Here is a 14,724-nt window from a genome sequence, read left to right on the forward strand (position 1 = left end):
TCTCTCCTACTTTGTTCTCCTTTCTGTTTCTAACACCCCTAATTATTTCAGATTCTTCTCCCTGCTCTGAAGTTTTTGCATCTGAAAATTATGTATTTAGAAATACTTTCCGGAGGGAGTGGGAAATTCTCCAGAAATGGGTACAGAGAGAAGGTTGTGAAGCCCATCCTCTATTGAAATGAAAGCCCACATTGGATGATGACATTTTCCCATCAGTGTGACTTCCTCCTCTAAGCACTTCACAAGTGGTAATTTTTTTCAAAACAGCAAACCATGCAGAAATGTTTAAAATTAATAAATAGCCAATCATTACAACAAATTCTCATACCACAAAATAATATCACCGTGTTGATTTTCACATGTTCAACACAACACAAGCACAGTCATTTATATATTTACTTAAGTGTTTTCAACTGTGCCTGAAATATAGTAGGCATTCATTATCATTTTTCAAATAGATAGATGGATGGATGAATTAATGAATGAATGAGTAAATGAATGAACACAGGAATGGGCAAGTAAAGCTCCTCAAAGCAAGGACTAGACCTTGCATATTTGCATACCTGGTATAGCACAAGGTGGATACCAACTGTTCAGAGTATAAAAGCTTTGCCATGTTCCTGTGCTTTTGACCTTGGTGAGTTCTGTTGTTAAACTTATCCCAGGTTATCACAAATCAGCCTTTTATTAAAATAGTTGGCTCACACTGGTTCATCCTTACTTTTGTTCTCTTCCTCAAATCCAAGTGTCAGCTGTTTGCCTCAATCACTGAAATGCAAGGTCCTTTAGTTATTGTTCCAGACTCATCTCTCACTGCTTAGTCAAAACTACTCTCTATAACCTACACCCCCTTAACTCTACCTCACTGACTTGCCTAGCTCTGAGCACTGAGTTTCCCTAGCTTTAGTCTTTCTTTTCTAGTATGGATTTGAAGAGGATCAGAATACGCCACCCCAAAATATGCCACATTGGCATTAGGATTACTTTTAGCTGAAGGCAATTCAGAAGTAGCAGACACAGGGCATACATTTCTCTTTGTAAAAGTGTTCCCCTCTCCCGTACCAGGAAGAGGAAAATGACTCTTTATCAACTGAAGGCCACTTTTATCACCAGAGATGAGATGAGTCTGCATAACATATCTTTTTTTTTTTTTCTTTTAGAACACCTATTTATTAACTCACAGTTCTGTAGGTTAGGCTTAACTGAGTACTCTGCTCTGGGTATCACAAGACTGAAAACAAAATATCAGCTGGGCAGGGCTCTGGGGAAGAAGTTACTTCCGAGTTCGTTCAGATTGTTGGCAAAACTCAGCTCCTTGCAGCTGTAAGATTAAAGTGCTTGTTACCTTGTTGGCTGTCAGCTAGGGGGTCACTGTTTGCTCCTAGAGGCTGCTCTTTGGTCCTTGCATGGTACCCCCTCCATCTTCAAGCTAGCAAAGGTGCATCAACTCCTTACACTTCAGTGTCTCTGTATAACATATCTTATTAAACAACCCTTATCTGTCATATATTTCTTAGTCTCCTTCCCACAAGTCACTACCCCTAAGAGTCCAAACCTCCCCGCCTTTCTTTGTCTAGTCACTTCTCCACAACTTATCACTCTTTGTTAAAATACTATATAGCCCCCATGTCTAACCACTTCTCTGGGATTTTCACTTCTTTTCTGTGAAGCCCCCAGGCATTATACGAATGTTAATAAAATTTGTATGCCTCTTCTCCTGTTAATCTGTTTTTGTCAGTTTAGCTGTTATTTATATATTTTTTCATTTTGTCCATTTTTGTGATTTATATAAGTCAACTCATATTATTTATATTTTTATGAGACTTTCTTAGTCAACATGATGTTTCTGGAATGGATCCGTATGGATGCATGCATCTGTAGGTCATTCATTTTCCCCCTTAGCCAACATGTCATGCATATATGCCTTCTCTCTCTAAGGTGATTGCGAACTTTGGGAGCAAGGAACATGTTTTCTATAATGCTGCTCTCAAGGCATTCTTAGTGGCATTTATGACTTGTTCTTTGAGATTCTTAGCTGTTTTTTTTTTTTTTTTTTTTTTTTCTGCGATACGCGGGCCTCTCACTGTTGTGGCCTCTCCCGTTGTGGAGCACAGGCTCCGGACGTGCAGGCTCAGCGGCCATGGCTCACGGGCCCAGCTGCTCCACGGCATGTGGGATCTTCCTGGACTGGGGCACGAACCTGTGTCCCCTGCATCGGCAGGCGGACTCTCAACCACTGTGCCACCAGGGAAGCCCTTAGCTGTCTTTTTAAAATATCTAAATTGGAGGAGAAAAGATGGAGGAGAATGTCCAAAGGGTTATTGAGATTTTGTACCGAGCATGGTGGCTGCTCACTCTCCACCCGCATTGAGGCCTCAGCCCAAGAAATGGCCCTAAACTGCCCTGTGAGAGATTTAATTTAGATAATTACAATTGGGTATGTATGGTGTGCCATGTGCTATGTCAGTTCCTTTACACGAATTATTCTTTGTAATCCTCAAAACAAGCCAAATGAGGAGGTGTATTAGCTTGCTAGGGCTTCCATAACAAAGCACCCCAAGCTGGGTGGCTTAAATAACCGAAACTTATTGTTTCATAGTTTTGGAGGCTAGAAGGCTGAGATTAAGGTGTCAGTAGGGTTGGTTCCTTCTGAAGAAGGTGAGGCAGAATCTGTTCCATAGCTTCTGGTGGTTTGCTGGCAATCTTTGGCATTCCTTGATTTCTAGATCTCTGCCTTCATCTTCACATGCTGTTCTCCCTGTGTGTGTGTCTGTGTCCAAATCTCTCCTTTTTATAAGGACAACTGGATTTTTAGGGGGCCCATCCTATTCAAGTATGACTTCATCTTAACCGATTACATCTGCAATTATCCTGTTTCCAAATAAGGTCACATTCTGAGGTACTGGGGGTTAGGACTTCAACATATGGACTTCGGTTGTGGATGGGGGAGGGACACAATTAAGCCCTTAACAGGGAGATATTATTTTCTCCATTTGAAGATAAGGAGGTAGGCCTAGCGAGGTTATGTTCACTTGCTGAAGTGGAATGGCTAGGGACCCCAGGGTTACTACGGTAACCTGGTGGTCCTGGGGTGGGAGGAAATGGAGGCGGTGCAGGTCCCCAGGAGCCACGGGGATGCTCTGGTGACCTGGATCATTGGCAGTCACTCCATAAAGCTGTTTAGATGAGAGGTAGTGGGGTGAGCTTTAGAATTAGTGCAATCTGCCGCTCGCTAGCTATGTGCTCTTAGGAAAGTTATTTAAGCTCTCAGAGTCCCACCACTTCAGCTGTAAAATGAGATAACACCCGCCTTGTGCGGTTATGCAGATTAAAGGGCACAGGACAATGGGCGAGAAATGTAGTGATCATCAGAATTGACACCTAGCCTCTCATCCCAGCCACAACAAATGGATCTCGGGTCTGCATGCAAATTTCCTACATTTGGGACCATTTTTTTGTTTTGTTTTGTTTTTGTATATAGTAAAAAAACCCACATAACATAGATTTACCCTCTTACAATTTTTAAGTCCACAATGTGCACATTGTTGCACAACAGATCTCTAGAACTTTTTCATCTTGCATGACTGAAACGCTATACCCATTGAACAACTGCCCATTTTCCTCTCCCCCCAGCCCCCAGCAACCACCATTCTCCTTGCTGTTCTATGATTTTGACTATTTTAGATACATTACATAAGGGGATTCATACAGTATTGGTCTTTTTGTGATTGGCTTATTGCATTTAGCATAATGTCCTTAAGATTCATCCATGTTATAGCATATAACAGGATTTCCTTCTTTTTTTAAGGCTGAATGATATTCCATTGTATCTATGTGCCACATTGTCTTTATCCATTCACTCACTGATGGACATTTAGATTGCTTTTACATCTTGACTATTGTGAATAATGCTGCAATGAACATGGCAGTGCAAGCATCAATTCAAGACCTTGCTTTCAGATTTTTGGGACGTATGCCCAGGAGTAGGCTTGCTGGGTCATATAGTAATTCTATTTTTAATTTTTTGAGGAACCCCCATTCTCTATTCCATAGTGGCTTCACCATCCTCCAGTTCAGGCCCATTTAAATTAATTTAATTTAGATAATTAAGCACAACCCTTGACCAGAAAAGTCATTTGAGTGGGAATTGGGGTGGGGGATGGTGGTGGAAGGGTCAGAAACGAGGGGAGCAAAGGCACTCTAGAGAAAGGCTTCAGCTCCAGCTGTCTGCCTCTCAGGGTATTTCTCAAGGGGGTAAGGGCACTACTGGCCTTTAGGGCTGGACACTAAATGCCTCTCGAGCCACTGTCCCATGCATTACAGGAAGGTTACCAAGACATTAAATATCAGTCATACCCCCAGTCGTTGTGCAACCGAAAACACTCACCATTTCCAAACTCTCCCCTAAGGATGGTCTGAACCCTGGTTGAGAGCAATTGGAGGTTCTAACAGGCCCCAGGCTATATATTGTCTCTGGAAACCCCACGGCACCCAGTGCAGGGATAAGCCCACTGCTGGTGCTCAAATAACCCTTCATGATTGACTGACTCTAGAATTCCTCTGTACACATCCTTTCTCACAGCTGGACTTCTCCAGCTCCATTTTCCATACTCTCCCCTGGGAGGAGCTGGTGTAATTTCAAGGATACGGTTAAGGGAGGAGGGGATAGTTCTTAGCTTGGAACGTAGCCCCAGGAGTCTCTTCAAAAGCACTTAGTAATCCGAGATACCACTACACGCCTATTAGAATGGCCAAAATCCAGAACACCAAATGCTGGCAAGGATGTGGAGCAGCAGGACCTTTCATTCATTAGTGGTGGGGATCCAAAATGATACAGTCACTTTGGAAGACAATTTGGCAGTTTCGTACAAAACTTAACCTACTCTCACCATACAAGCAAGTAATCGCGCTCCTTTTTATGCCCTCAAAGGAGGTGAAAATTTATGTCCACACAAAAACCTGCACATGGTTGTTTATATCAGCTTTATTCATAAGTGCCCAAACTTGGAAGGAACCAAGATATCCTTCTGTAGGTGAATAGATAAACTGTGTTACATCCAGACAATGGAATGTTATTCAAAATTAAAAAGAAATGAGCTATCAAGCCATGAAAAGACAAGGAGGAAACTTAAATGCATACTACTAAGTGAAAGAAGCCAATCTGAAAAGTCTACCTTGTATATGATTCCAACTATGACATTCTGGAACAGGCAGAACTATGGAGACAGTAAAAAATCAGTGGTTGGGACTTGCCTGGTGGTGCAGTGGTTAAGAACCCACCTGCCAGTGCAGGGGACACGGGTTTGAGCCCTGGTCCGGGAAGATCCCATATGCCGCAGAGCAGCTAAGCCCGTGCGCCACAACTACTAACCCTGTGCTCTAGAGCCCGCAAGCCACAACTACTGAGCCCATGCTCCGCAACAAGAGAAGCCACTGCAATGAGAAGCCTGCGCACCACAACAAGAGTAGCCCCCACTCACTGCAGCTAGAGAAAGACCACTCACGCAGCAACGAAGAACCAAAGCAGCCAAAAATTAAATAAACAATAAATAAAAAAAAATCAGTGGTTGCCAGGGGTTGTGGTGGGGGGGATAAATAGGTGAAGCACAGAGGATTTTTAGGGCTGAGAAACTACTTTGTATGAAACTGTAATGGTGGATACATGTCATTATGTATTTGTCCAAGTCCATAGAATATACAACACGAAGAATGCACCTTGGACTAATGTCAACCTTGGATTCTGGGTGATAATAATGTATCAGTGTAGGTTCATCAGTTGTAAGAAATGTACCACTCTGGGGGTCGGGGTGTTGATAATGGGGGAGGCTATATGTCTGTGGGGGGCAGGGCGTTATGGGGAACCTCTATTACTTCCTCTCAATTTTACTGTGAACCTGAAACTGCTCTAAAAAACAAAGTCTATTAATATATGTACATATTTTTAAAACCCTACTCAATAAATAAGGTTGCCAGAAATAAACACCTCGGGCCAACAACTCCCTACCATCATCTCCATTTGCATTTTCCAAGCTTCTGATGCCTGAGACATCTTATAACACAAGGTAGAGGGCTGGGAAACCTCAAGTGAAGTTGCAGTATCACTCAGAGATTTGTGTTTGAACCGCCATACAGAATTTAGCACACTTTGGGTGTTTCAATATGGTGATGCCAACCACTGGTACTGACGTGACTGCTCAGTGGTTAGTCCTCCCTCTGGGAGGAACTGCCGTCTGAGTTACATTTTCTCCTTTCTGCTTTAGTGATAAGTCTGAAGTATCATACTGAGTCAGTATTATGAAATGGAAGTCGTTTGACCCAAACGATTTATCCATTCATTGACCATAGATTAATTGAGTCAATAAGAGCCTAGATGTGCACTAAATTTGGTTTAAGTGTTGGAAATTTTCTAATCGTCAAATGCCAGGGGTTTGCAAAGAAAGAAAAATGCAACTATTACTGAGTGAAAGAAAAGCTCTGTCCCTCCAGATGCCTGCCTGGGTCTAGCAGAGTGGCTTGCTTTCCTTTCAGATAAATTGTCATTGAAGCAAAACCAAGATAGGAGAAATGTGAACCCCCTCTCTTTCAACACTACCCATTGTGTTCAAATTCATAAGAAAGTTAAACGGCCGCCTTCCTCTTTAAGAAAATATGAAAGCTGTCGCTTTGAAATAGAATTCATTGCCCTCAGACTTTAAGCGCTATCTCTGTTCAGCTCCAACCGGATCTGCAGCCCCCTTCCAAAAAAAAAAAAAGAAAAAAATTCTTTCTTCTCAGTGGTGAAAATTACCCCACCTGGAATGCACTCTTCAAAAGGCTCACGCAGCCTGTTCACATGAATGAAGCTGCTTTCTCGAGGGCAGAGGCGGACGCTGCCCTCTCGGGGCGCTTAGCCAACCTGGGAAAAGGAAGTCGCCTCGGAGGGCAGGGTAGCTGCTGACGCCGCTGCACACGCTGACTGCCGGCTCCAAGATGCAGTATCTAGACTCCAAGGAGCTCCCGATGGATGAAGAGGATGATGTTTTTGGTGAAGGTAAACACATCATTCTGGCAGGAGCCTTTCTGATCTACTTTGCTTAGCTTTGACACTGTTGGAAACTGTGGCCCGGCTTGGGTAAGGGATTTGAGGACTTTGAAAGCATCCTGGATGGGATGGCACCCCAGAAGTACACTGCAAAACCCGGGACAAGGGAACTGAATGGTTCCTCCAAATACATTTTTTTTTTTTAAGTCATGGCCAAAGGTTTAGTTTAGGGTAGAAAATAGTACTAAAATTTCCCCTTGTCCCTCTTCTGTGCTCTCTTGTCTAACACCTTAAGGAAATAAGTCTGTCTCCGTGCTCAGCACACAGCAGGACTGCAGGGCAGCAGTTGGACAGATGGGCCGGGGATGGTGCCCCACGGTGCCATATTGCTTTGCTCTGCAGTACCCACCTCTCCTTCTTTTCTCTCTCTGCCTTTGGGTCTTGCCCTCTCCACTCTTCCGTGGGCTTATCTGGCACCCCAACTCTCTCTCGGTTGCCTTTCCCTTTTCCTCTTCTTCCAGGCTGGAAGGCAGCAGCCATGCTAGCTTCTGACATCAACTGCACCGCTTAGGTTTCCCCAGGTAGACCGGTGTTGTGGGATTTGACTGTAAGGGTTGCAATTTGAAATGGCTTATCTTGTAATCTACAGATGCTTTGTAATCAGATGCTGCCTATGAGGTTGGGCTGTAGGCAAGAGCTTTTCAAGAATTTGGAACTGTCTAAAGAAATGGCATTCTGGACTCGGGACCCCATAAACTCATTGGTTTCCGCAAGATCCGTATCTGGTAGTTTTTTAAAAACTCTTATCAAGTAATTTTTTAAAGGAGCTCTAGTAAAATTTTTTGCAGTTACCCAAGTAGTACAAGTTCATTGAAGACAAATGAAAGAGTATAGCATAATAAGAAGCCCTTGTGATCTAGTCATCGAGGAGGTAACCATTACTGATGTCTGTCTTCACATTACTTTGTTGTAGCCTCAGAAATATTTAAAACCATAATTTGGGTTTTTATCACAATTTCAACCAGCTTAAAGAATATCTCCCCCAGCTTCCTTGCTGTTTGGCATGTTCTCAAGCTGTTGCTCTACTTGGATAACAGGTAGAGCCACTCTGACTCGAAGTTTGATCTTAGGCTCCATTCCTCAGCTTTCACTTCTACTTAAAGATGTTTTCTCTGTGGGCTTCCCTGGTGGCGCAGTGGTTGAGAGTCCGCCTACCGATGCAGGGGAGATCCCACATGCCGCGGAGCGGCTGGGCCTGTGAGCCATGGCCGCTGAGCCTGCGCGTCCAGAGCCTGTGCTCCGCAACGGGAGAGACCACAACAGTGAGAGGCCGGCGTACCACAAAAAAAAAAAAAAAAAAAAAAAAAAGGATGTTTTCTCTGTGTATACATACTTAGTTACTCCCTTCAGCAATTAGAACATGTTTACAACTAAGAAGATAAGCCTAAATGGGACAATTTGGTAATTATCTACCCAACCTCCAAAAATGCCAGGCCACATTTCTGGCCACATTTCTTTCCCCCAAAGGGATTTTTCTCTTTTACCAATGGCTACAGTGCTAAAGAGTGCCACCTATAGACGGATAGGTGAGCGGCCCCACTCTGAGGGAAAGAATTAAGACTTCAGCAAAGCAGGGCTTGATGAGTAAGATCTCTCTCTTGAGCATTCATGATTATCACGGTGATTATTTCAACCTCAACAGCACGGTAAAGAGTCAAGTTGGGAGTCAGACAAGATTCCGATTCAAATTCTCATTTTGCTTCTTATTACCTATGTGATATAAGCAAGGTAATTGCTAAACTAAACCTCTGTTTCTTCAGTGGTGAGATGGGACAATAATACCTATTGGGTTGTACAGAGTATCTTCATAATAGATTCATAACATTTGCGTTGTACTTCACAGGTGATATGCTTTGTACTTTCCAGACTGATTATCTCATTTAACTTAATCTCTAAAGATTAGAGAGAGAATCCTTGCAAGTCCAACATCCAGCATATTTGTATTCAGTTTTCAGAGTCATGGATCATGTTTGCCTATTTATGTGAAAGCTTGTCCGGGTAGTTCCTTCATTTTAAGTAAGCTCCCTGCAGGGTAATAGTCAAGAGCTTCCTCTCCAGGCTTGTACTGCCTGGGCTTTGCCACTTAATTCACTCTATGACTTTGAGCTGGTTACTTAATCTCTCTCTCAGTTGACTCACTTATAAATGGAGTACTAACTTCCTAGGATGGTGTGTGGATTAAATATTGTTGCAGGGAAGGTGCTTAGAATAGTGCCTCAAACACGGTAAGCACTCAATAAATACTAATTCTGACTATGTATTCACAAAAATGGGTTCTTAGAATAGGTTAGAAAGCAATGTATGAAAGGAATTCTGCACAGAGTTTTTTCACATGTCTGGGTAACCTAGTATATTCAGAATAGGACTTATTACAGAAAATCAGTTCATAAACCAATTTTCAGATGTATGCCTGGGTGGAAACAGCACTGGACAAGTTGTTCGGAGCCTGGATTGTAGCCCTGCACCTGCTGTTATGTAGATGTAGGATCTTGGGCAAGTCACTTAATCTTGCTGAGCCTCATTTTTTACCTAAAACAAGAGTGTTGATTACCCAATCTCTCAGATCTCATTTGAAAAGCTCCAGCATTCTATTACTTCATCTTTTCTGCACAGTGGCATACATCTACCTAGAAGAGTTCAAGCTTGCTCTAGGTTTCCTCCATGCTTTTAGCTCACTTTAACATGCCTAAGAAAGCAGAAAGCTTTCGGTCCAGTGAGTTTCCTCTAACATAAAGGAAGGAAGATGCCTAGGAGCTTGTTACCAAGGCAACAATATTTCCTTGCAATGGACACATTTTTAAAGGACCCTCTCCCCCTAAAAAAAGCACAAATTTAGAATTTAGGTCCATTTGGTTAAAAGTATATATAATCCATTTAGATTTATGGACCACATAAAGATCTGGGAAGAAAAAACTGAGTCATGCTCACAATATATTTTTTTAACTGCCTTTCTGAGATCCTGTTTGCTTCAGCTATTGTTTTCTGTGGTTAAAGAAAATGTTAAAGTTCACAAAATTAAGAAGCATTGGTGTGTAACTTTGCTCTTGTTCTAGAGGAGCGTTGCATATGATTAGTGAGAGGGAGAGAGGAAGAGGGAGAGAAAGAAAAGCAGTCACCCACCTACCCACCAGAAACCCCAATATTTTATTCCTCTTTCTCTCCCTCCCTCCCCCACCCCCACCTCAGGTTGGCTTTCCAAATATCACTATGTATTTATTTATTTTTATATCACCATGCCATTTAGAAAATGGTTACTATCCAGTAGGCTTTATTCCTTCCTGGGGGAATGATTGGTTTGATTACCAAGCTATTGAAAAACCAGTCATTGGAATTAGAGGGCTCCTTTCCCATTGTTGTTTCAAACTTATCAAATTAAAAGGCTTTCATCTCTTTTGTCACTGTGCCTTCTTGACAGCCAGTCTGGTGTATGTTAGTAGAAATAGCTGGATGGATAATAATAGTAATGATAACTCTAACAATTATGATGGCGATGATAATAATAGAAAAAAAGTGTCACGCACAGTGGAGGCCCTTGGCCAGCTCTCAAGAACAGAACAGGATTCGTGTGTGGGAGGAAACAGTTCCCCAGGTGGTGGTCAGCCAGTAGGTTAGCAGTCAGAACAACTCCTTGGCACAAGTTAAAGTTGCAGTCCTTCTTTCCTTAGAACCACAAGTCCTCACTGCCTTTGTTTTTAGCAGCGCTCGGTAATCTGTGGTCAAGTGCAATGATTAGAATAATAAAACTCCACGAGTTCACGGTCATGTGTGCAAAGTATTTCTCAGGCTTATATAGTCCCTGGACACGTACATGTCTTTTAAAATCTTGCTTCTAAAAAGACCACAGGAAACTGCAAAGCTTTGCCAGACCTTCAAATGTTCTGGTACAATGCAGCATAGCATAAGAATACTTCTCCTGTCCTGGATTACAGTATCTAGGAAAGTTGTTTCAGACTCCCCAGAGGAGAAGAACTCTCCCAGATAGAGAGAAACTCAAAGGGAAGTCCACTCGACCATTAGCTGCCTGTCGCTCTTAGAGACTGACAGATGCTTGAAAAAAAATGCCACACACTTTCGAACCAAACCTCTCTCCTTTCCCCAAGCCAAGTAAGTTAGCAATTTTGTCCCCTTTCAATGGGATCTTCAGCTCAGAGAGAGCAAGAAAATTGCAAAAGTTTTAACAAAAAGAGAATTGTAAGCGTAGAATACATGCCCACTTTGTCTTTCTGTGTAAACTGCTTATGAAGCCAAGGTAGATTTTTTAAAATGGGTAAACAATTATGCAACCTGTTGTAATCTGGCACGTTTTGATATTTACTGAATTACATTTGCCCTTTCCAAAATTAAAAGAAAGAAGGAAGAAGAGATTAAATTAAGATTATGTACAAAACCAATAAATCCTGAAAGTTCAGACTGGTTAAGTCCACACCCTCTATGAAAAGAGTGTTGAGAAAGAGAACATAAAAGTGTATGTGCCTTGGTTAGAGAGAGAGTTGGACCTTTTTGTTTGATTATGCCACATTTTATAGCATGTAGATATAATAATTGTTATTTAGCTATGTTAGCCCTTTCCCCAAAACATCCATGTCTGGGGTTCTCAAGTGGACCCAAGTAATGGGATTGGAGAAGGGATAGGAAGAGGCTGCCTTAGTTTCCTGGGTTGAAAAAAGTTGACCACTCTTTGCTTTCGCAATTTGCCGAGATTGCTTGGGTCAATTTCCATTCCCGGAATCCTGGATAAACGTTTTGGTTGGAAGTCGTTTTCCCTACTTTATTTGTCACAGGGTCCGGAGCAGACACAGACCTTCCCACAATATTTCATGCCTGTGTGCCCTATGCCTTGGATTACTGCAAAACATTCCCTTCCCATAGATGTCTAGGAAGCTTACTTTGGCTGGTGCCAAAGAGATGGTGTCATTTCAGGGGCACAAACTAAAATAGCACATTGCACTAAAGCTATGCAGGCTGTCTTAGCCACCAGTCCACCCCCCCTGATTTATGGCCCCCAGTGACCTCAGGGTGACTTATTTAGATCAGGCCAAAGCCAAAAAGGGGCCCAGAATCACAAAGAAAACATTTTAAATGCTTATTTAATATCTCTATAAGCAGCCAGTAAAGTCTTTTTAGGAATAGTATGAGATAGCCTTGAGTATATCTTCTACAGGACTTGAGTTGAAAACTACAAGTATATGCATACCCATTGTTTGTGTGGGGGGAAAAATAGTTAAAAAAAAAAAGAAATGTGTAGTTGTTATGATCAAAGCAGTGAAATAAGTTGGAGTATTGCCCCTGCTCTTTGATGGGAGTTACTTCACTTCATGAAGTCAACCTATTTATTAAAGAAATGTGATGTATCCCGTTACCTATACCTCACATGTTTTACTGTGCTTAGCAAGTGTAGGCTTATTCCACTTCTCATTTATTTTTGGATGGCTAAATTTTGTCTATTGATTGTTTACCAAACAGCTGTGATGTTTAATGAAAATGTTTGCAATTCAGTTGGTTTCAGGAGAGATTTTAAAGAAGGAAAAGGTATTAGTTGAGTCAAGTTGAAATGACTATTTAAAGTACCAGAAGGACAGAGAGGAAGAAAAAAAAAAATAGTGACTGGTCCCGTCAGGTAAAAATGGACAGAAGAAAATGAAACCACAATGCAGGGGCTGGTGGGATATTGAACATTCACGTACTTCCTCGACAGTAAGTTCCAGGCTGGATTGGGGGCTGTTTCTGGGGCGCCTGAAATGTGGAGATGCCTGGCCGACTAGGAGGGTGATGATTCCATACCATGTGTGCACTGCAGAGTGAAGGGATTTGTCAAGAATCTGAAGTGTTTGATCCTTGTTGATAGACAAACCAGGTCGTTTGAGCTGAAAAACCACTTCACTTTGTGCTGTGTAGACAGAGTGTATCTCATCACTCATCAAGAATTTCCCTTCAAGAAAAACGACAATTTACTTGATCACTTTTAGATATTTTTAAGAGAAAGATTTTGACATACACGCTGGGATAACAATCAAAAGGCAGGTATAATGGCCAGCTTCACTCCAGAAGGCAAGTTAGTGATAATTTATATTATCGTCATTCTCTCACGTGTGGACTTTCCATATCTTACGCTTTTTCATGCCTCAACTGGCTTAACAGAGGCTTCAGGCAGAAGACACTTGAAGGTCAATGATGGATACAAGTAAAAAATTCTAGATGTTAAAATATAAAAGTGAGGAAAATGTGAACTTTTGGCAGGGTGAGGTGTCTATTTTCCCATCTGAGGGAGAGAGAAAACACTGTCAAGCTTTGTAAAAATTGTCATTAATAGATAACCTAGTAAACAGAGAAAAGATCTTGAGGGTATGTCATCTCTGCTGTATTAGGAGGTTTAACCCTAGGAAATAATTATTTCTAAATAAAATAAAGAGAACTAAAAAAAAGTTGCTGCCTTCTGGAAAGTGACAAGGTTATGGTGCCATCTTTCCTTCTTAGTCTTTGGATCACTGGGAGTTCAGAGTTTAAATGTTTATACTGTACAACTCAAACAGCAACAGGGGGACACCGGCTGGTCTCTCCTCCCTCTCGACGTCATTCTAAACTGCCCATTCAGTGTAAGAAGTGATGAGCCGAGAACCAGGCAGAAAATAACTTGACTTTCAGATCATAAATTGAGTCAGCTGGTTGAGCAGTTGAAGATATGTTTTTTCTCTCTATGAATTGGCATTCAGGAAACTCTGAGAGGGAGTAAATATGAAAACATGTTCTAGGGTGGGATTTTCCTTCCTATTTATAACAGCACAACGAACTGATAGAATGGCATTTGAAGAGAAGTGTGTCAAAGAATCAAATATGCAGATAGGATTTGTAGAAGGCACTTTTAACCACTTACAGATCAATTATATGACTGAAATATTACGAAAAACAATCCCTGAAAAACCATCTCTTCTCCTTCAACTTCTGGTTTATATGTTCAGGGTTACCAAGGATGTCTTTGAGGTGGGGCATGCCTCAGCCCGCTATTAATCTCCATTAGCATCTCTAAAGACTAAAAAATAAATTAGAATTTAGAGTCCCAATATAAAGCATGATAAAAAGCTTTTTCAGAAAACATTGCTATTTTGAATGATTTGAACTCTATAATCTGAGTAAAATAATCATATGCTTATGCTGCAAACAGTTTCCAGTGGAGGACAGACCCCTTTTCTGGCCATATTGCTGTACTAAGCACTTGGCATCCAAAAATTCTAGAGCCACCCATGTTTGTAAATCTTCGATTTTTTTTTTTTTTTTTTTTTTTACCATTCAGACTTCCAAACTGAGGGAAGATAGCATAGCTGAAAGAGCAAAATATTTGGACTCAAAAGACCTAATTCAACTTACTAGTAGCTTGACTTTAGGCAAGTTACCTAACCCTTCAGAATCTTCACTTTCCTTCTTCCACTTGGAGATGATGATAATTATGGTGATGGTGATGATGCTGGGGTGGTGATGATGGTGATGTGGTGGTGGTGGTCACCTCCCCCCACAAACTGCTTGAAGTTAAAGGAGATAATGTATGCGATAATGGAAAACCAGTAAGGACTTACTACATAAATGTCAGTGATTTTTTAATTGTGATTTTCTCAGCTGTCCCAGTCTCCCAAGTCTATACAATTCTCCTC

The 14,724-nt window shown here is 41.6% G+C and overlaps 1 protein-coding gene across 6 annotated transcripts in view; it reads left to right on the forward strand.

The window, feature by feature from the left end:
- The window catches only part of RIPOR2 (RHO family interacting cell polarization regulator 2), a 214,254-nt gene that overhangs the window by 96,730 nt on the left and 102,800 nt on the right, over window positions 1-14,724 (forward strand). For 2 of the 6 annotated variants that reach the window (XM_081245366.1, XM_081245371.1), the window contains exon 1: window positions 6,371-7,030. The exons of the other annotated variants lie outside the window; for them this stretch is intronic. In XM_081245366.1, the coding sequence (XP_081101492.1) occupies window positions 6,970-7,030 (61 nt within the window). In that variant the 5' untranslated portion in view covers window positions 6,371-6,969. Of the gene's footprint in view, window positions 1-6,370; window positions 7,031-14,724 lie in introns of those variants that run through there. 6 annotated transcript variants of the gene reach the window in all.

Source organism: Mesoplodon bidens (assembly GCF_964165515.1).
Source record: "Mesoplodon bidens genome assembly, chromosome: 10".
Classification (NCBI taxonomy): Eukaryota; Metazoa; Chordata; class Mammalia; order Artiodactyla; family Ziphiidae; genus Mesoplodon; species Mesoplodon bidens.